This window comes from Drosophila obscura, unplaced genomic scaffold, assembly GCF_018151105.1.
Source record: "Drosophila obscura isolate BZ-5 IFL unplaced genomic scaffold, ASM1815110v1 contig_46, whole genome shotgun sequence".
NCBI lineage: Eukaryota > Metazoa > Arthropoda > Insecta > Diptera > Drosophilidae > Drosophila > Drosophila obscura.
Window position 1 is genome coordinate 1,357,781 of NW_024542835.1, and position 22,836 is coordinate 1,380,616.

Sequence of the window (22,836 nt, forward strand, 5' to 3'; positions counted from 1 at the left end):
GCTTATCGACAAATGACCAGAACTTTGAATTTTGTTTAGCTTTAATTGCAGTGCAGTGTAGTATTTATTTAGTTCTCGGGAAGCGGATGGGGGAGCGATAATCGAAAATAATTTATAGAAAATAAATATTTCCACACAATGGCCCGCCCTAGTCGATGGGAAACTTGAACTTCTTTCTCCGTTCGCTTGGTTTTTTCTTGGGACTTTTCCTCCCTGCAGTTTCCCTTGCATGGCATGGCATGGCATGGCGTGGCGTGGCACGGCGTGGCGCGGTAGTTGTTTATTTAAGTTGTCATTAGAATGGAGAAAAGCAACAGCAACAACAGCAGCCCTGCCAGCTCTGGCAATCCGTGGCAGTTTGGCTATATAAACTTTTTAAATTATCACCGAAGCGCTGTCGGTGGTGGGACTGGAGCTGTAGCTGGAGCTGGAGCTGGAGCTGGGTGCGGCTGCCACTTGAGGCAGTTGATGTCGTTGTGTCGATGTACATGGAAATCGCATGGCCATGTGAAATTGAAATGGAAATGGTGGCAGCCTCCCCCCACCCCTTCCAACAAGTAGCCCCTTTACCGATTCCCTGGAAATGTTCGAAAAGTACATCCCACTGGTGCACTGACGAGGTGCAGGAGGAGGGCAGCGCCAACTCTGTGAATGATTTCGTTGTTGTTCTCCTCCGACGATGGCGCCCGATCCGAAGCCGGAAATGCAAGACAGTATTTTACTTATCCATTGGAAGCTTGTTTACATCGTGCTAGAGAGGGGTCGAGGAGGATTGGGAGGATTCCATCTGCAATGGGAGGAAATGTAAAATGTGCAGGGACAATATTCGGATGCGATCATGGGAGTACATATGGGATGTATTCCCCCATCTATGAGTTGAGATAATTGGCACATTAAAAATTATTCATTTATTTCCATGTACATATGTACATATATACTCATGAGCGGTAACAAAATATAAGAGTTTGGTCATTATAGAAGTACGGAGTTCAACAGAGAATATTGATCTGAAATAATAGATAAATCTGCTCAAAATCATATACCAAATCAAGATTCGAAGATGGAAACACGAATCGAATCATTCCATCAACCGTTTCATTAGAACTTCATAAAATTAAAGAGTTTTTGGCATAAAAGTATGTTTAAAAAGTATGCTAAAATATACTAGACACAGAACTCTCTAAGACTGTGTTAATATACGGACAGGCGGATCCATTTGGTTGTTGATTCTTAGTAAAAACATCGTCTGTGATTAGCTTCAATCTGCGAGCTTTTTGAAGCAATTGCATTGTCATATACCCGGACATGACTAAAACAATCTCATCTGGGCTTAGCGCGGAAGAACTGCATCATTCTGGGACCATCCTGTTTTCGCTAATCCAAACAGATTTATAATATAATTCAGTGTGTACGGATAGGCTGCGGGGTGTTCGCTACCTGTTCAATAATCTGTACTTTTTAATGGGAGTTTACTTGCATTCATCGAATAATGAGTAGCCTAATCCCTGTACGCATTTCCCGATCGTTGAAGCCTTGAACAGCAATGAGAGGCATCCCACAGAAAAGGGGAAACTGTCTGCAGCTGTCAGATATCACGGCCAGCGACAGGACAGTCAATCTGCACATCTTACACTCGTAGTGTACGAGCAGTGACACTTGCCACATGCCACACATTATCCACTAATAACTATAAACAAACTATGAGCTTAAGCAAACTGTTTTCTCTTTGGGGGTGCCTAATGTCCTGTCGTTGTATGCGGGGAATGGAATACACGCACATACTCCTGCTCGTATCATATCGCTCTTTCAAAACAAGTCACACAACAGCAGCAGAAGGCAGCAGGCATCAGGCAACAGGCAACACGAACGTAACTTTAAAGCCGCTTAAGGCTATAACCAGAAATGCCATGGCAAACGAAGCAGGTCAAGTCACACAAACACAGGGATTACCACTGCAAGGCTGTTCACTGTTCCCTGTTCCCCGTTGTTGTTGTTGCTGTTGTTGGTGGTGTTGCTGCTCTGCTGTGTTCTGTGTACACTTTCGGGCAGCAGGTGCCTCACTCCATGGATAAGACGTATAGAAGCTGGCAATACAATGGCCGAAACGCCAAGCCAAAAGCAACAGCAACAGCAACCGTAAGAGCAAAAGGCGATTCTGTCAAAATATTTACGATATGTCGTCGTCTCTGGCCTCTGGCCTTGCCTGCCTGCCTGCCTGGCTGCTAAAGTGTAAGGACCACCCACCCGCACGACACACACAATAGCTGATCCAACAGCCAACATTCAGGGCGGGCAAGGACGCAGGACGCAGGACATGTGTAGCACATGCTATTTGCGGGATACACTTTTCCCAGGATCCGCAACAATATATTCGACCTCATCCTTGGCCATTACTTAGCCAAGGACGAAACACGAAGAGGAAAATTGATTCATCTTACTGCCTCCTCGCAGGGGTAGGCGTAGGCGCTTCTGTCCTTCGGGTTTCCTTTCCCGCCTTGCGTCCTTGCGTCCTAGCCTCCTCCCACCCGTCATTGCGATGGCAAAACATTGTCATGTAAAATTAAAATTTATGGCTAATTTGTGTGCGTGAACGTGAATTCGTTGGCTGTCCTTTCCTGTCCCTTCGTTTCCCTTACTCTTTTTTTACAAGTAGGGACGTGCCAGCGTTTCATTTGTCTTTTGTCTCATTTCCATTTCCCAGTTACGCTGCGGGCAGCAGAGTCGTAAATTTCCTTCATTTGCTTGGGCAATTTTCACTGGAAAAGTCGAAAGAATTGTGTGAGAAAAACTAAGCCTCAGGCTCAAGGGCGACGGCGACCGTGAGGGCGTGACCTGTAAACTTTAACGATGAAACTATGGATAATAAAATCGAATAAAATACTCATTTGTGGGTTTCTTTTGGCTCAGTGGTGTATATATTTGTGTATATCATGTTTTAATCTCTCATATAAACGGTAAATGTACCAAAATTCAGATCATACAATACATAGAATATGATCTATATCCATGTGCACTTTTAAGATAAATACGTGTTCCATTCCATTCTATTCCTCTACTCGTACTCGTAGTCGAACTCGTACTCGTACTCGTACTCGTAAATGCTATTGATAAATATCACTATATGTATTTGATTTTCGGTTCTTTAGGTTGTTTGGCTAGTGGATTGATGGATGTCGTTCATATGTAAATAAGTATCTGAAACTGTGTGTTCTACGATTATATGTATGTATTCTATGTTCTATGTTCTATATTCTATGTTCTATGTTCTATGTGTGATAAAAGTTGAGTCTTTCCTCCGATGATCTTAGAGTAGGGCTATCCATAATCTACATATGTGTATATATACAGGCGAACATTCGATTTGGCAATATATCATTACAAAACTAACTTAACTAAGCTGCAGGACTTCGACTAACTAACAATAGATAGGCAGGGGGAGAGATGGAGAGGTTCGGGCCTTGGGCACACCCCCCAGAGGATAAAATCCCTCTCGGATGATGATCGCTCGATGACGTCCTAGACATAGCGCGTGATCTGTGAGTAGAATTCGGAGAGGCACGACTGCAGCTGGGCAAAGGTGGGACGCTCTCCGGGCAGAAGGGCCCAGCAGTAGGCCATGATGGTGAACCTGTTGGAGGAGAAGGAAGTCAAGAACAATTCTCTCTCTCTCTCTCTCTGTCTCTCTCGGTCGCTCTGATTTAGATACTTACAGCTCGTCGGGACAGTTGAAGGGCTGGGCCAGGCGATAGCCATCCTTCAGATAGTGCTCCATCTCGAAGGGATCTACCTCGGCGTAGGGCTGCTTGGCCGAGGTGCACAGCTCCCACATGAGCACTCCGAAAGCCCACGAGTCGCTTGCTTCCGAGAACTGCTTGTGCTGCAGGGCCTCGAGAGACATCCACTTGACGGGCCTGTTCTCGCTGTCCCCCAGGCAGTTATAGTCCGATGGGAAGAGGTCGCGCGAGAGCGAGCTGTCCGACAGCTTGACACGCAGCTGATCGTCGATCCTGAAAAGATATTCCAAATTCCATAAGCATCGGTGGAAGCCCAACGGAAGACTCCCACTACAAAATCGTGGTCCCAAAGTCGATTTTTTTGGCATAGACTCGAAAAATGTGTGAAAAGGTTTGGTTTTTGATTGATAACGAAATATTCGGAAAGATAATATCGCTGATATTAAAAAACTTATTCTTATTCCAATCCTTGCATTATTACTATTCCGAAACGGAGCCGTGGAAAATATATGTTTAAAATGGATAATAAAGGTTAAAGTATGTAGAATCTATATTGGAAAGAGTTAGTGTCTTCTCTTTGTGCATGCATTTGCCCTCTAGCGTTGCGCATATGTCTATTTAGCTGAAAAATCTAAAAAATTTAGCTGTGTAGCAGTATAGAGTAGACCTTTCGTGAAGTGCGAGCACGGAACGAGATAACAACGTTAAGTTATTCACTGAAGTATGCAGATTTAAAATTAATATGTCTCCCTTGCTCGTTTTTGCAGATTTGCAGAAAATTGATTTTCAGTTTCATATGAGTTTCGTCGTGGAAGCCCTGCAATAACGATAGCAGCGCCGATGAAGTAATTGATTTTATGTCTGGAAAAATGAGCTACAGATTTTATAAGTCATGAAAAGAAGAAATTTCAGCAATGCAATCCTGACCTTTACTTAACAAAATTGAAACTGATTACTTTCAACATGAAATTAAATTGAATAGATACTTTCCACATAGAGTTCTAGTTGAGTTGTCGATGAGAAGTTTTGAATTTTGAAAACCGAAAACCTTTGTTTGAAACTCCGCCTCAAAAAATCTCTACCACAAAGTTGATAATTCCATTATCGTCCGGAAATGTTTGTATTTAATATTAATCCTAATATAGCCAAATGTGCAAATTCTGGATCTACATTTTTGACTTTATGCGAAAAAATCGACTTTGGGACCATTTATTTGGGATTTATTGGATCGTTCCGTTCTGTACTTACACACAGTTCCTGGTGGCAATGTCCTTGTGGACCACCCCGTGGCTGTGGAGATGGTCGAGTGCCATCGAGAGCTGGGATGCCATCATTACGATCTGGATGGTGGTGATGGTGCGGGCGCAGGCCGGGTCCAGCAGGAAGAGCTTCAGATTGCGCGTGTTGTTCAGGGCGGGATAGAGGACGAACGGAGTGGTGTGGTCCTCGATGGAGACGCCCAGGACCGAGAGTATTCCCGGATGGGAGGCACCGTAGAGCAGCATGCCCTCCTGGAGGAGCAGCAGCACCTGCATCTGGCTGGCGTGCTGGGCCACGGTCTTGACCAGGACGTCCTGGTTGTCGTTGTAGGTGCCGCGGTAGACGCGCCCGAAGGTGCCCTCCTGCAGCAGGCTGGACAGGCGCACGCGGCACCGCTCCACCGTCAGCTCGGAGATGCGACGATGCAGCTCCTCCGGGTGCTGCTGCTGCTCCACGGAAGTCGCCATTTTGCGCGGCAGCGATGCCCCGTGCACGGGTGCAATCATCGAGGGCGTCATGTAGGCGGCAGAGCCGGAGCCCCCTCCCAGCGAAGCCTGGCAAGGATGGAGCGAGGGATGGGTGTTCAGGCGCTGGAAGCTCGAGGTCCGCATGGGCTGGCCCCCGTGCTGGTGCTGCTGCCGCTTGTTGGCCGCTCCCCGCACGCAATAGGCAATCATCAGGAGGAGGCAGACGGAGCCCATGGCCACTGAGACGCCCACCACGAGAGTGATGAGGCCCGTCGGCGGCGACAGCACAGTCTCCAGCATCAGCGGATCGTCCACGTCCTCCCCAGCCCCAGCCCCGCTCTGCTGCTGGTCCTCATCGCCACCCTCGCCGTCATTGAGCAGGCAGATCTTCTTCCGCCGGAACACCAGATGGGTCACGTTGTTCAGCGATCGATTGAGCACCACCTCCAGGCTGACGGTCACGTCCACCTCCGCCGCCCGCGCTCCGCTGCACCGCAGCTCGATGGCCCATGTCTGGATGTAGGTGGGGATCTCCCCGCTGTGCGACACGTTCAGCGACGGTCGCGGCAGCACCTCCGGGTCGGAGCTGACCACATTGATGCTGTACGGCAGCCCCCGCCCAGCCAGCGACTGCCACGTGAAGCTGATGTCCCGCACATTCGCGGGCACTGGCACAATGAAGTTCAGGGCGTAATTGTTGATCAATCCCTCGCGCACATAGTACACCTCAGCGGAGACACCTGAAAGGGGGGGAAAGAGAGCGGAATCGATTAGGAACCTATATCTAAACGTGTTATATCGGATAAGCAGCTTTGACTTGGAGATAATTGTGGATTCCCAGACTACTGCCTGTGAGCTGTTCCCCGCCATTAATCCCAGTCTCGTCCCGTTTGCCTGTACATAAATCTATCTTGTAGATGCACTCCCAGCAATGAGATACCATCCCGAAGATACTGTGCATGTACTTGTTTTGTTTCGTTGATTTTCTGGGGCTCTGTTTGCTCAACCCGATCCGGCAGACGGTCGCTGGCAACATTTTATATAAATAAATAAACATGGGAGAGGAGAGTAGAAGAGAACGAGCTCTCGATTTTAGGGAATTCCTTGGAAACTATTTTCGGGCTTATCCGTATCTGTATCTGTATCTGCAGCTGAACATTTATGTAGAACGACACAGGCAGAGGCAGAGGCACAGGCACAGGCACAGCAGGTTTCAGGAGAATCAAAACGAGACAAGGGCCAGAACAAACAAACTGAGATTTCTCTCCTCTCTGTATCTGTATTTGTATCTTTGGATTGTCTGTCTCTGGTTTATTAAAATATTGTTCTTTGCGGTTTGACCCGGTTCCAGTCTCGAGTCTCGCGTCTCGAGTTAATGAGGCATCTTCGGCAGGGTTTTTTCAGCCTCAGCGCCTCAGCTTCAGCTTGGCTATGTCTGCCACCGATTGCCAACTCATTTGGCTTGTTATGATATCTTATGCTAATGATAATGATGCAGTGGCTGTGGCTGTGGCAGTGGCAGGGGCAGCAGGTAGATCTTCCTTCGAAGACCACACACAGACGCCCAAGAGAATCGAAGCCGAGATTGATTGACTCACGTTGCCCAATTCCGCATCTTTCTCGCCTGCCAGTGCATTCACCTCTCTGGTAGGCTTGCGGCCAACTGTGGCACAGGAAATAATTTACGAAAATTGCAGCAGCAGAAGGCACAAGCACACTTCCTTCTTCCCTCTTCCTTTCTCCTTTGACAACTGGCAATAACAATAAAAATCAGCGCCCAGACATAGACCAGAACGGGGACGTAGATGTAGCTGTAGCTGTAGTTGTGGCTGTGGAGGTTGCCCCTAGGCAAATGACTCCACTGGGTGGCATATAAATTGTGTCAGGCGGCACTGCTACATATAGACGCGCGGTGGCTGGCTGTGGCTGCCTAGCGAATGTGCAACATGTTGCACGTTGTCGTCTGTCGGGTCTGTTCGCTGGAGCCTCGACACATTCCTCGCAAGCATTTTAAAAATAGCGCCCATGACTTAATCAAATGCAACGCGTCCTGTCTCCAGGCCCAGGCCTCGTGGGGGCACACTCCCATTGACCTCCTCCCTCCTCGAGAGGTACATGAGGACATGCAGCTAGGAGCTAGGAGCTGAGGCAGAGGCAGAGGCTGAGGGTTCACAGGTTCATGTGAAAGTTTCGCTTTATTGCCTTTGTACGAGTATAAGGTGAATGGGGAGCTTAGGGGAGCCTCCAAGGGTTTGCCTCTCGCGCGGAGAGAAGGCGTCTTCGAGTGGCATCGTCGGCGCTGGCTTCGTCTGCCCCATGTCACGAGCAAATGTCACTTGCATGTGCCCGGCGCATGTGTCGGCTCTTGAACTTCTTTAACCTTTTGTATGTGGCATTATCCGGCATGTTCATAACTGGCTCTGACTCTGGCTCTGACTCTGTTGTATTTCTGCCTCTTTGCTGGGCGTGCCGTGTTGTCCGTGTTTGGTGGAGCAATGGGGGCAGGAGGCGACCAAGAGTCGAGTCTATCCTCGAGTCTGGCTTGGATCTCTCTCAGTATATCGTATGTCGAATTTTCGGAGCGTGCAGTCATGACGCTGTCGCTGTCGCTGCGGCTGCTAGTACTTTTTTGCAACCTTTTTTTAATAGCTCGCTGGCTACTGCTCTTGCCACAGTACGAGTGTATCTGCACAGCGTGGAGTCGTGACCATTGTTGCACCGTGCCCCACTGGTACGGGAGTGCGGGGGGAGACAAGGGTTCGGATAGAAGGAGCTGCAACTGGAGCTCTGGAGACACTCAAAAAATGTTAAAATGTTTGCGGTTTAGTTTCCATTTTCATGTAATTAGCGTTGCAATTCGTGAAGTGCTTTCCGCAGCGCCGATTTCCTATGCTGATTTTTCCCAGTCCTAGTCCCAGCCCCAGACTCAGACCCAGACCCCTTCTGTGGGGTCATCCAGGGGTCAGCGTCAGAGCATTCTCATAACTCTGGAGCATTTGTGGTGCAGGGAATGGGGCGATGGGAAACATGTGGCGGAAACACGTGTGTTTGTATGTGTGTGGGGGGATTGGAGGCGGAAGACTGCGAGTGGATGCAACCTCCACTTCTGGCGCACCACAAGATACAAAATATTCCAAAAGATACAACACATCTCTGGGAGGAGTAAAAAAGATTTATAAAATGCGCAAAAGATACTGAAAGAGAACCATAAAGATACATAGGAAACCAATCGGAACTTTTTTGTCGAGGCACACGATCACACATGTCTCACTGGTCGAGAGCGAGAGAGAGAGAAAGAGAGAACCCACTCTTAAATGCTAAGCCCCACTGTGAGAGAGGCTGGGAACTTTTTTTAATCATTCTGTCTGTATTAAAGATCCGATTGTTTCGATTTTTGAAACATATAGAGATTATTACGAGTATCATCTGGAGGAATATCCTGGGACAGATGCCAGGAAAGATGCATTAAATGTGCCCCCATGTGGGCTTAATGATTTTTTCGATTACCTAGAAGTATCTTTCCGTTTGTATCTGCTATCTGCTGTCATCAGCTTCCCGATTTGACAAATATCCCAGGCTCATCCGGGGACTACATTCAAACGATGGCCTAAGCAAACGACGAGCCCGTGCGTGGCGGCAGGCGAAGAACCCTCAGCCACTGCCACTGCCACTGCGTCTGCCTCTTTTATCTTTTATCCAATCCCCAAGACCAAATTGCAATAGATGATAAATGATGTACAGGGACTCCATCTGCACCATGAACCGCATTGAACCCAGTCTCAGTCTCAGCTACAGCTCCAGCTCCATCTCTAACCCCCATCTAATGGCTAATATGTCACTTTGGCTGCTGCATTGGCTCTAACTCAAGCTCCAACTCCACTTCGGGTCTTTTGTGCAGTTTGTGCCCAAATCGAAAAATAAATAAAACAAATGATCGGCGCCCGCCAGGACCCGCCCACCTCCAGCAGCCAGGCAGCCAGGCCTCCATCCTTATCCACGCACAATCCACAACAATCTCGCTTACAGGCCTTGCAACGCCACCCCCCAGAGACGCCCACCACATGTCAACATTTAACATGTTTTCGAGCCACATCATCTCCTGCCCAACATCCGTATCTATCTGTGAATCGTTGCTCAGTTGCCTCACGTCGTCGTTATGATAAATGATGCCCCTGATTCGCTTTCCTTTGTCTGCCCAGATATTATTTTGCGCTCACTGTGGCTCCGTGTGCCGTTCGTTCCCTGCCTAGCAGCGGCAGCGGCCGCGGGCTTCGGGTTTTGGGTTTCGGCTTTTGATTGTAACAAATTTGTTGGCAACAGAATTAGCCATCTTTTAGCCGTTGCTCCATCTCCATAGCCAGCTCCAGCTCCGGCGATTTGGCACAGTTAACGCCGCGCAGATTTCGTTCTCCCTTCCGGCGTTGGCAATGTCTATGGCTCTGGCTCTGGCTCTTGCTCTTGCTCTTGCTCTGCCTTTAGCTCTGGCTCTCAAAATTAGCTCAAATTAATCATTCAAATTTTCGAGTTGACGTTTTCTCGCCGCTCTGGCTGACAAAAACGTTATGGCCGAGCGCAGCGGCGCGGCTTATTGTAATGGCCAAAATCAATAGTAATTAACCTTAATCGTTAGTCAATTTTCGGTTGCTTTTTTGTCTCTGTATGTGTATCTGAGGGGTTGTCGCTTGGTGTTGAGTGGCCGCCAGAAAGATGAAGATGAAGATGATGCGGGTCAAGAGCGAAGAATGAAGTTGTGTGAAGATATAATTGGACCTGGACTGGGACATCCACTTCACTGCCATGGAACCTATTATTAGATACAAGTTAACGGTTTCTGGCTGTATCTCAGAGTGGCAGAGTATCTGTGGGAATAGGGGTATAGCTGCAGCAGTCTTTTCCGACACCAAATCAAAAGATAAAAATCTACTTATATGTGTATGATCCATTGGCGATTGTATCTACAAAATACATACACGAGTCCCACCATCAATGCGGCCCAGCATCATGCACACGCAATGAATGTGGTTTCTGCCATTTTCGGGCATTCGAAATTAAAGGAAATCGTTTATATTGAGATGGAAATGCATCCCTTGAATGGAAGTGCATCCCGCAGGCAATAGAGAACCGAAGATGTATCTGCATCCATAAAATGGGGTCCCTGGGACACAGATTCGTATCTCTGGAGATCCGTATCTAGTATTTCAAGTGCAATCTATTCCATTACTTCAAACGTTGATCACGAATTTCGCATCGATTGTGGGAACTGCGGGAACTGTCAAGCGAATCGTGTTGGCAGCCTCACATGCATCCCACAGATACCCCCACTGATACTGTGCCGCGTGGCTAACGAAGCATGTGGCAGAGATACAGGCCCCATGCATGTAGTTTCTGTGCACATTCCATTGCCATTGTGCCACTCCCCTTCCCCATGCTCCATGCACCATGCACCATGCACCGTGCACCGTTCAAGCGGCGCTTTCTGCAGCGGAAAACTCCCACAGCGACACAGCGACTCGCGTAACCCAAATAAACAGCATACCCGTACAACTCAATAAACAGATACACACACACACACTCACACACACATAAATACATTCATACGTGCATCTGCATCTTTACTGTTGCACAAAGTTTCATGGAGCACCACGCCCCCATCATGGCACCCATGTCATTCATGTGACATGGAAATAAACTCTGTGCTCAGTCCCCAATCTCCAGCCTCAACCCATCATCCCAGAGAGAACTCTCTCCCGCTCTCCCGCCTCTCTCTCTCTCTGTTGTTGTTTAATGTAAATATGATTATTCCTTTTTGCCATACTATATGCATATGTACACATACATACATATGTACGTATGCTCGTGCTCGTATTCTGTGGATCGATGCGTGTACACTGTACAGTGTACAGATTGTACAAATACGCAGCATATAGGGCACAGGGAAGCGAAGGGGAAGGGGATGCAAACAATGGATGATATTTATTATTGACATGCTCCCTGTTGCTGCCACTGCTGCATGCCCCGCGGCGGGGTTATCGGAGTTACTGTCAGTGCTCCTCAGTGATAACCGCAGCCCCCAGAATCCAGAGCCCAGAACCGAACCGCCTCTCAATATAAGCCTTTGACGAGCTGAGTTCCACTTTGGAGCCCCACTCCCACTCCCACCGCCACTGCCACTCCCACTTCCATTCCCCCCACCAAACGATGTGCGTCGGAAAACCCTTTTGTTTATTTGTGACGGCAGTGTGGCAGTTGCTTTTATTGCTGCACAATCGGTTTATGCGATTTTCATTTATTTAAATGCCGCTCTTTTGCCATTAATAGTTCTGAATGCAAATCCATATAGAAATGGAAATGGAAAAACCCATTCGCTTTAAGCGCTGGCTTAGCCAAGTTTATGACGGCCTACGGTCTTTCTCCCTCTGCTCATCCTCTAATCACATAGCAACAGTGTCGAATGTGTCTGTAATGCGACACCCCACGGCCGAAAAATACCAGCGAGGGAGAGAGAGAGACCAGAGATCTCCAGAGATCTGTGATGTGGTTTGAGCGACTTTACGACCTGCCAAGTGACCATCAAATCTATTTGAATCCGATACCCCATGATCTCTGGTCCATGATCCGTTTTCAACGATTAAAAATAGATTGAAAATCAAATGTATTGGGAAATGAGCTTTTGGAGAGCCGTCGCATAAGTCACGTAAGAAAAATCGCTAAAGATTGGGCTGAGGAAGTGAGCAGAGATCGATGATAGATGATCTGTAGGCCGGTCGAGAGACAGAGATTAAGGATCGTTAGGCAACATTATCTAGGAGTATTCACAATTGTCTAATACTATTCCACGAACTACGTAGTCGGCTGCACAAAAGTTCCAATGAAGGAACGGAGTCACGAAGGGGGAGCAGGCCACTAGATCAGAAATACCATCAGATCAGCAACACCTTTCCAGGGAAAAGATGGCTTTAAAGCGATAGCCGATCTGGGGAGTAGCGACAGCTGTTTACAGCACTCTTTACGATCTGTCGGGTGTCTGGAGAGCTGTTAACTCTTGCACATCGTATGGCAAAAGGTGACACGATGTTCATAAACTTTTCCTTCATCCAGCATCAGCTTTCGGGGTGGGACAGGGCGACAGCTTCATTAGCTAATGGCCACTTCATTATGTGGAGGAGCCACTAGAAGCCGCAGAGACTGCAGCAGGCTCCAATTAAAATATAGATCATGCCTCCCGATCATATCAGAGAGAGCAGCCTCGCGGGGGATCGGAGGCAGTTCGTGGAAGGCTTTTAGCACGATAAAGTGGGGAATGTTGGGGCAGGCAGCCTCTCGTTCCTTCCCAATTATCGTCTGGGTCCGATCTTGGCCAAGAGAGGCTGCACGGAGGTGGGGAAGACAACATTCGACAAGAACACGACTCTCGCGACTCGAAAATAAGAAAATAAACGAGATACGCGTACAAGCGGGGCATGTGGCTTGTTATGGCCATCCGGCAGATACTCCGAGCAGCAGCAGCAGCAGCAGGTTAGGTGCTAAAAGTTGCCACAGTAGCGCCCGCTCGTTGTGTGTATCTTTCAGATACAGATACTTGCCAGCTTGTTTGCCGTGTAAGCCGCTTAGCCGCTTAGCCGCGGCTCACTTCAAATACAAAAGCCCATCAATACCTGGGGGAATGGGTGCTGGGGAATGGGGCATGGAGGGGGATGCCTATGCAAATATGAAAATATTTAAATTGGCCTAAACAAAAGCGACTCCAAGCGTCTCGAAGCTCTCAATTTATTTAACACAGTTGGTGGTAGATCTAACACTTCCCAGCATCCGAGTCTTTCCTCTGCCCCTGCCTCTTGTGCTACAAAATGTATCTTCGGTTTGTTCGGGGGCTAATTTATGGCTTGGAGCGAACGCCAATCGATCATGGCGTTTCTATTGGTGGGCGTGGCAGCGTTTGAGCACCGCAGCATTCCATTCCATTCCAGGCCAAGTGTGAAGAAACGTGCCAAGTATTTCACTTCTCCGGGATCATCCATTTTTCCCTTAATTTTAGTTTTAATTTCCATGGCTGCTTCGTTAGCATTGAGACCAGCAATCAAATTAAATCAAAGCACAATCAAAGCACCCAAAGAAAGCCAGGAAAATGCCGAAGCGTCAACAGAGGGCCATTAAAAGGCGAGGAAAACTCCGAGGAAATTGTTTCAATGACCCCAAAAGGCAGTAAAATTAAATTAAAGTTGAATTGAATGCATTTTTTGGGCATTTAAAATGTAGCGCGTGTCACAGCAGCAGCAATCCCGACCATTACGAGTATTTATTTGTGTTTATGATTTGAATCGAAATGGAATATACTGGACGTGGAGGGAGTCGATGATCTTTTGGATCGTGTGGATCGTGTACGGCCAACCCATCAGACGGCAGATCGTATTTCATATCGCGCTGCGCTGTCAGATGCCATGCCCCACGGATTTTATGACTCAAAGCTTTTACCATGGAACTTTTTGTGAGACACCCCCCGTGGGGACAGGCAAGGGGAAGGGGATCCTGGAGCTGGTTCTTCTGGGGTTAAAGGAATTCTCTCCTGTGTTCGTCTGCTGTGTGATCATCTGCGGGCTATAAATTAAATGCAAATGAAATATATTTAAGCCTTTTGCCTTTGGCAACTGCCGCAACAGCAACCCGTCTCTGCCACTGCCACTCCCACAGCCCTCGCTCCGCCGCTGCGCTGCACACAAATCAAATGCAAATTATGCAGCTTAATTGATTTATGGCAGTGCGCGGAGTGCGTTTGCATTTCTTTATTCTATAAACCGCACGCATTTCCCGGGCGGGCGGGTCTGCAAACTTTTCAACTCTGTCTTAATTACCCCTGTGGTCCCCAGTCCACAGTCATCCCTGCAGACGAAGTTTTCTCCCCGTCGCATCATTGCCCATGTCACGGCAGCAACATGTTGAGCGCTTTGAGCCCACGGTGCACGGCTGCCCCATCCCCCACTCAGCATACGAGTATTCTGCATATTTGATTTCACGCCCCCGAAATGAAATTCAAAATGCATACGCAAAATTATGCACATCGCCATCGTTATCGTTTGGGGCTCGGCGGAAGGAGCGAAAAAGTGCTCCCACACACATTTGGCTAGAAAAAGGCAACTTCATTCAACAAGCCAGCTGCGGGGCGGCAGCAAGTTGCATGCCAAAAGCTGCAACAACAACAGCGACAACTGAAACGACAATCACTGCAGGGGAAGTGGGAAGGCGGGTGAAGGACGGGGTAAGCGGGAGGCTTGTCATGTAAAAGGCGACGACGCGACTGCCAAAAATACTGTTTGAGACCCAACACAAGCACTGAGGCATGGCAAGCATACCCGACACACTGTACAGTACACAAAATGAGAGAGGATTGGAGTAAATCAATCTGTGACAAATGAAATTACAAATCGGCGTACAAAGCAGTGGAAAGCAAGAAGGAATTCGAAAAAAAGTGACTAGCTGTCCTCAACTGCCCTTAATTAAAATTGTTCGTTCTTTCGATTCGTCCCACTGTACCTGTGCACAGCTGAGGCTGCGTACCGTGCCCCCACAGCCACCCCTTGCATATTCCCCCCATCCTTATGCACAAAGTCACGTTTTGCCTTTGCGTTCCCTGCCTCTCGTTCTGCGCGCAGGCATGTTCGCTTGTTACTGAGTAGGGGGAGTGGAGGCTGGAGCCTCCAAGAGTCAAGGAATTTCAGTTCCAAGAAATATTCAAAAATACAACATTTAATGCTTATTTTTGCGTGTCTCTCTTTGCTTTTTCTTCCTGTTCTTGTTTCTCTTCATTTTCATTTTACGAAGCGGAAAATATCTTCTGCTTGGTTGTGTTTTTGTTTTTGTGTTTGTTGTTTGCGTTTGTTTATTTATTTTACTGTTTAACAACACCTGTAAGACAGACAGAGAGAGAGAGAGAGGGAGAGCGGGAGAGTCGGCATTCAAGGGACGCAAGACAGAGAAGGGGAATCTAAATTAAGCAAAAGCAAACAAATACACATAATTTTTCGGGAAAAGCAGCGCGCTTTTCCTCCGTTGAATGAAAACTTGTAACGTTTCCTCTTCGTTGACACAAATTGTTGCTGTTGCAACTGCAATGTACTCACCCAGCAGCCGCATCACCTCCTCGGGATTCAAGAAGACATTCAGATGACCAGACACTCCCCTGCCCGGGTGCAGGAGCAACGCAGTCAGCGCCAGCAGCGACAACGACAGCACCGTTTGCCGACATTTAACGATGGAATTCATGGGGAAATTCGTGATTTTACCGACACTTCTTTTGCACTTTTGCAACAACAATTTGTAAACAATTGAGTGCGATAGAGAGAGACGCACTCACACAGGCACGCGCACAAGAGTGACAGAGCGAGAGAGAGTGAGAGAGAGAGGTGCGCAAATGTTAGCAACGGAAGTGCAACGAAAACATTCTCTCACCGCTTTCACAAATCGTTTATTTTTATCACTTTTTTCACGCACTTGTATTTAGTTAGGTTAGTGTTCGAGTACAAGAGAATATAAATGAAAACATCCGAAATTTGGTGGTGGTCCGCGTTTAACGCATCGATCGGCAGTGTGACCGTGAATCTGTCGATCAAATATACCATCTGACCCTCATAAATATACCGAAATATACCTTGTCATTATCAAAATATACCGTAAATATACTGACGGAAACGACAAGAGCGTTGATATTCCTCGATTTTGATATTCGTTTTAATATTACTAGCCAGTAAGCCCCATCAGCCCTTAACAAATAATTTTATGCAATTCACCAAAAAAATTTGTACACGATTGGCTTGTTTTCAGAGCTCCGATTTGTATGATTGTTTACATAATAGGGTTCAAACAAAACCGACCAAAGCATAAAACGTAAATGTGGACTAAATGTGACTCAGTGTTGCTGGTCAACCAAGTTTCTTCTATGCGTATGTACTTTTCTATACCTTATTTCTTTTAATTGGTTTTAAATGTTTTGTTCCAAGCGCCATTGAAACATTATTTATGATTTTATCCTAGATTGACATGTTTTTTACCTATTAATGCACATGTTTGTGTTTTATATATACATATATCCCGGTTCTGATACCTATTATTGGAACCCGTGAGCTGAAAAATTTCGTTAATATCTTTAAAACAGAGACTGAGTAGTTTCTGCATTAATTGGAGCCTTAAATTACAAACAATATCTCAAGTCCATAATATCCATTTTTCCAAGGTATGCAGATTGTTGCTCATTCCGTGCCAAAGTTGCACAACAATGCTGCTACTTCATTTCCCCATGTTGCTGAAATTTTTCCCATACAAATCAAATGTATCTTACGGGAACGTAGATTCATTGTTGCGACGTTCCATACGGAGGGTCACACCACAAAAAAAAGCGAATCTCACCAAATTTTGAAAAACCACCACGAATTGAGAGCGAAAAATGTCAGTATTTTTTGTGCGCTAAATGGTTTGGCGGTCATTTTCAAAAGTATATTAATATATGGAAAAATAAACATTTCACTTGATTTGTTTTGTCGAGTGTGACTGGAACCTCAGAAACGTCATAATCAAAATATACCGTAAATATACTGACGGAAACGACAAGAGCGTTGATATTCCTCGATTTTGATATTCGGTTTAATATTACTGCCAGTAAGCCCCCTCAGCCCTTAACAAATAATTTTATGCAATTCATCAAAAAATGTTGTACACTATTGGCTTGTTTTCAGAGCTCCCATTTATTTGATTGTTTACATAATAAGGTTCAAACAAAAACGACCAAAGGTATAAAACGTAAGTGTGTACGGAATGTGAATTGTTGCTGGTCAACAAAGTTCCCGCTATGCGTATGCACATTTGTTTACCTTATTTCCTTTAATTAATATTAAATATGTTGTTCCAAACTGCTTTTGAAACACTAAATTGAATTTGTCTTAGATTGAAAGGTTTTTTACCTATTCATGCATATGTTTTGTGTTTTGTATATAAATTTATCCCGGTCTGCCTATTTTGGATTGAACAATTTCGTTAATATCTTTGAAACAGAGACTAATAGTTTCAGCATATCAATGCTCCAATCTTGGAGCCTGAGATTACAAACATTACCTCAATTCTATAATATCCATTTTCGGCTTGGTGTCGCTTGGGCCACTTGATGGTGCAGTCATTGCATATCAACGTCGAGATAAAAAATCAAATGTACCTAAAACTTTTTATAATTTTATAATTTTTATATTTCGACGATAATACCCACTGTATTGCAACTCCTCTTGAAAAACATAAGAGTTCTACCCTGTGGCCGAGCAACATAAATTTGGAACTTCCATTGCTCATATGTACATATGTTAATATACGGGAAATATTCCTCAATAAATTCATTCTGTCCGGTACTGAGTTTGACAAACCTAAGGGACTGATCCTGACTAGGATTAAAATATTAATTACTATCATACTATTCTACTATTTTACTGTAACTTTATTTTTACTATTATTTTAAGCTACTACTCTTAAGTTTTACATGTATTTGATATAAAATAATAAATATTTTCTTTTTGTACCCAAAATCAACATTTTTGATATAAAATCCGTTACAAGAGTAACGGTTTTCTTAACGCGTTTGCATCTCTCAACAAATAAAATCGTTGGAAATTTTCTGTTAGCATTTGGGGAGAGAGAGAGACAATTTCGTTATATTTTTGAGTTTGGCGGTCATTTTAAAAAGTACTGTCAAGCAACTGTTTCTTAGGGACCTTGCTCCTATTGCTCCTAACTGCACTTTTTGTGCTGTTGACTTTTAGATGTTAATTTTAATGTTAAGACCTCTACATTTTGTGCGCGCCACTATTTGAAAATCCCAAAACCAATGGCAATTGATTTCTCCCGGATAAATGGAACCAAAGGCTATACAATACAAATATGTTGTACGAGGAGCAACTGCTCGTTCAATTTTCGTTTTACGCTTCATGGTACGGGCGCACGGCGTATTTCTTCCATTCTCCTTAAGCAAAGGCCATACAATATAGTCTTTGATGAAACGCATTACTGCACCGTTCATCTGAGCGTGGCGGCGCTGAGAGTCCGGCAGATACGAAGCGTTGAGAACCGCCAAGTTAACAATAAAAACATCGCAGCAGCCGCGGAAAATTAATGATCAACTTTAATAAATATTCTTCTCAAACATGGTGGAAGAGATTTATTGTACCTTTATTTCGATGAGCTTCATATTGTCGTAGAATTTTCCCCCGCTCCGGTGGACGCTTGCCATCAAAATGACTCCTTCTTGACACCTACAGCCACCTACGACCAGCTCCACTTGGTAGCGGCAGCGGTGAGTGAACGAGGCTTGAAATGGCAGAAACTGCAAGCAAGCGCGGTACATACATACATATGTACATAAAACGTTTCAAGCGGTAAAATGTGATATTCGAAAGGTTGGTCAACCAATTTTAGATTCGCGGTCTCTCCATAGATTTGTATGAGCAATACCTTAAACTTTTCCTGAGTTTTTAAAGTCGAAATTTCGTAAACAATACCGCACAAGAATCATCATTTGTGCATTTGAAAGCTGAATATTTCCCAGACGGTTAGCTGAATCTAAAAAGTGTTCAGGTCTACTTTATATATGCATTTATTATCTTTTCAGAATGGCAAAGTTCATTACTACCAGATGTAAGATACTTAAGTTATAAAGCATAAAAAGAAAATACCACTTTTTAAAAATTAGTTAAACAAAGTTCTGCAATTGAAAAGAAATAATTTCACTAAGCATGTTTACAGCCCAAAATCTATAAAAAAAAAGTCGGTTTGGTTCGCAGCGGAAAAATGGTGTCGGTTGGTGCTTTAATTTAAAATAGTTAATATTTGTATTGTATTCAGCAGACTACAGACTACTACAAATCTGCATTATGAAAGAAATTCATAAAAACCAAATCAAATTACACATATATGTACATACGGGAAATCTTAAAACTTTGCAACTGTTATACCAGCACAAAATGTTTCTTCAACATCTTGTTTGGTTTTCGCAGCATGTTGATAAACATCAAATTGTGGCTGTTGCTTTTTTTTGCTTCAAGTGTTGCGGGTGGGTGTCTAGCAACAATGTCCATATTCCAGCAGCATGTTGCTGAACGAATATATTTCGAAGCCAATTAATAAACTACTTTTGAGTTTTATTGAATGCAATACGCCTTACTTTCATTATATTTTCTTCCGATATGATACTGTCCAGCTATTAGAAATTTCATGATAGTTGAAAAAACTAACCGAAGAAGAAAATACAAGAAAAGCAGCATAACATTTTAATTACTTTTCTGTGCTGGATCCCGTTACAAACATTTTGCAATCCCCAAAATATGGACCATTTTCAAAAAGTTGATCCGCATTTACTCGTATATGGGCATTTCTCTGAAGTTGAACAGAATAGTCGTAAGTCGTGGAAAAGTCAAAATATGACCGATTTTCCAAATTTGTTTACCATTATGACACACTTTTCGACAAGCCCTGCTAAGGTCGATTTTAGCAATTGTTTACTTTTAAGATTTTTTCAAAAGAAACAAGCCATTCGCACGGGACAAATATGGAAGTGGTTTTCGCGGCGATCAATTCAAACTCATATTTCAGCGAAAGTTTTTTAAAAGCACGGGAAAACAATGTCTAGGCTAATAACAGCTTAAAATATACAGGTAGCCGGTTACCTTGTGGGGGCCAGAAGGGGTTATGGAAATTTAACTTTTTTGGTGGACCTCGTCAGAGAAATGCTCATTTACAGATGATGTAGTGTTTATTGACATATTCATAGAGTCCATTTCGATAGCAAAAAAACGTTAAGATTTATATTGCTACGCCACGCAATCAAATAGATCAAATCCATCTTTTACAGAGTGCCAATGTATTAGCAGAGAGCAGTATGCTGACGTACATACTTATGTACATCGCTTGTTAAATTTAATTTTGATCGATGCTAAAGCTAAAACTTCTGCAGTCAGTGATTTCTACAAATCGCAGGGCATTGAACATGAGATAAATAAGTACAAACTCTGGCTGATCCATAAATCCTAAATACATATGTCCTACTTGGATTCGCCATAAGAAATCAGATTCTCCATAATTGAATTTGCTCACTTCCCGAAGACTAGCGAAATCAAAATAGAGCCATTAATGAGAAAAATCAGGTTCCAAATTAATATATTTTACCATTGAAATAGTCGAAAACTCCACGACAGTACCTTGGGAGCCTGTAAAGAGAATTTGTGAAAAAAGGATGCAGAAACGCACATCGGCAAAGAATCGTTGAAAATGGAAATAGGGCACCAAAACCTTATTAAAAAATATGCAAAGTATTGTTCAAATATTACTAGAAGATATAAAAATAAAAATGTTGGTCTTACTCTATATGCTCTAGTATTGTATTGAATTGTACTGTACCATATGGGCTAATCCGAAAATTTGTAAACCTAAGTCAAAATCCAATTATTTGCTATTGAATTAAGCAACTAGGGGCAAGCCCCCTGTGCACTCGCTTCGCTCGGTCACACAACCCTTCACGCACAGGGCCTTATTAACAGTTCCTAAAAATTCATTGATACTGATATGGATTATAAAATACGTATTTCGTTGTCCACAAACAAATTAATACCATTGATGCCATTGATAAGGGAGAGGTCCCGGTTGTGGATATAGTTTTCTTTTTGCCTCATAACTTTTGACCAACCTTATATTATATAAACATATGTGCACCATTTAAAGCTAGAGGTATTAGCTAACTATTAGTGAAGGAACTAAATTGATTCCTTTATTCAGAAAAATTTGATCAAGAAGTAACTTTTTTTTTAATATTTTAATTTTAATGTTGTGGAAACCCGTGAAAAATCGGCGTAAAATTACAAAAATATGAAAGTTTATTTATTTTAAGAGCCTACTGGCATAAAGAACAAAAAATATGACACGTTTCACCATTAATCATCGGATTTATAGTAACTGGCACGCACATTGGTGGTTTTTAAATGCAACGGACGACTGCATTTATTGCATTCGATGGAGTTTGGTGCAGACAGATGATACAAAAAACCTGATCATCGCCAGAAAGAGCCTTGGTTCGCTTAGCTGCTGGTTTGGGCCTAACAGACAATTTCTCCAAAACAGCACCCACCCCAAAGTAGGTATATGAATATGAATATGACTCCCAATACGCAGATCAGCAGCATTGGCTTGGTCACAACTGGGCCTCTGTCCACAACAGGGCCCTCTCCCCTACTGTCATCCGTATTATGTTATTCGAATAAGTTATCAGTACACCAGGCGACATTCCGCCCGATATTTTGTTTTCTGTTCCTCTTATTTGCCCCCTAACTCGCACATTTTGTTACTCTTCCTCTAACCCGCACTCCCCACCACCCACTCTTCTTCTTCTACCCCCTCTAACCCTGAAGAAGAAAATGCACAGAAAATAAAATAGCGGGCGGTGACTGAAAAAAAACTCGTATTATTTTATATAATAGAGAGATATGATTGTACGGTGGTTGGTTTGTTCTTGGCAATGGTTGACCTACACGTACCTCTTACTTCCATGGTCAAAAGCGTGGGCAAAACATTTAGTAGTTATCGCTTAGTAAAACTTAAAATTTGTTTCATTTTCTTTTATTTAAGATAAAAGTCATATTTGACTTCTAATATATCTAACATCTTATATATATACAAATTTTTAACTAATAATGGGCAAGCTGTTTGTAACGTCTGTAACGGAAAACAGGGTTTTTAATTTAGCAAAACGAATTATAATAATTTTGTTTTTCAACTAGCATTATAAACAGAGTTTTTTATGCGCTTTAATCTTTTTTGAAAAATACTAATGGCACAACATTCATTTTAATATTATGAGATGGAAGTAGTTGTTTATAATGGATTTTCACCTGTTGAATCTGAACGTTCTTTAGGTTGCCGAAAGTATGAAAAAATTCACCTGTGTTAAAATAACATGCAATCGATCCCCCAATCTGCAATGCTCGGTAATCCCATGCTTGCACATGTAATTTACCCTAAGAGGGGTCAAACGAGCACAACTTGAATTGAGATGAATCTAAAATTCTTCTCAAACCTAAAATAATTCCTGAAAATAAATAATAATTAATTAATTACCACGCTTACAACCACAAAACCCCTGCCCCTTAATATATTCGGTGGTACGCCCATGCATGCAATGTTCAAGTACAGCATTTTTAGCTATAAAGCTTTAAGAAAGTCATATATACATATGTTGGCTAAGATAAGAGTAATGAAATATTGTAAACATTTTTTGTAAGTAATAAATTAATATTTACTAGGCTAAAAAGTTTTTTAAATACATAAATATTTTTTTGTATTTACACAATTTGGATTGATGG

General features: G+C 43.9%; 1 protein-coding gene and 1 long non-coding RNA gene across 2 annotated transcripts; both read right to left on the reverse strand.

The window, feature by feature from the left end:
- Nucleotides 1-2,899: 2,899 nt before the first annotated feature.
- LOC111079100 (tyrosine-protein kinase Dnt) lies at nucleotides 2,900-16,049 on the reverse strand. Its single transcript, XM_022374118.2, has 4 exons — nucleotides 15,577-16,049; nucleotides 4,983-6,201; nucleotides 3,711-4,007; nucleotides 2,900-3,628 (listed from the first exon to the last, which is right to left on the reverse strand). The coding sequence occupies exons 1-4, from the start codon at nucleotides 15,716-15,718 to the stop codon at nucleotides 3,517-3,519; spliced, it is 1,770 nt and encodes a 589-aa protein (XP_022229810.1). The 5' UTR covers nucleotides 15,719-16,049; the 3' UTR covers nucleotides 2,900-3,516.
- Nucleotides 16,050-20,219: 4,170 nt separating this feature from the next.
- On the reverse strand, nucleotides 20,220-20,693 carry LOC111079188. Its single transcript, XR_002608319.2, has 3 exons — nucleotides 20,651-20,693; nucleotides 20,493-20,588; nucleotides 20,220-20,432 (listed from the first exon to the last, which is right to left on the reverse strand). It is a non-coding gene; the product is annotated as an uncharacterized LOC111079188 (long non-coding RNA).
- Between the last annotated feature and the right edge of the window lie 2,143 nt (nucleotides 20,694-22,836).

Coding starts and splice junctions, on each gene's coding strand:
- LOC111079100 (XM_022374118.2), bottom strand. CDS start 15,718: ATGAATTCCATCGTTAAATGTCGGCAAACGGTGCTGTCGTTGTCGCTG. Junction 6,202..15,576: donor GGAGGTGATGCGGCTGCTGG/GTGAGTACATTG, acceptor CCCCCCTTTCAG/GTGTCTCCGCTGAGGTGTAC. Junction 4,008..4,982: donor ATTGCCACCAGGAACTGTGT/GTAAGTACAGAA, acceptor ATATCTTTTCAG/GATCGACGATCAGCTGCGTG.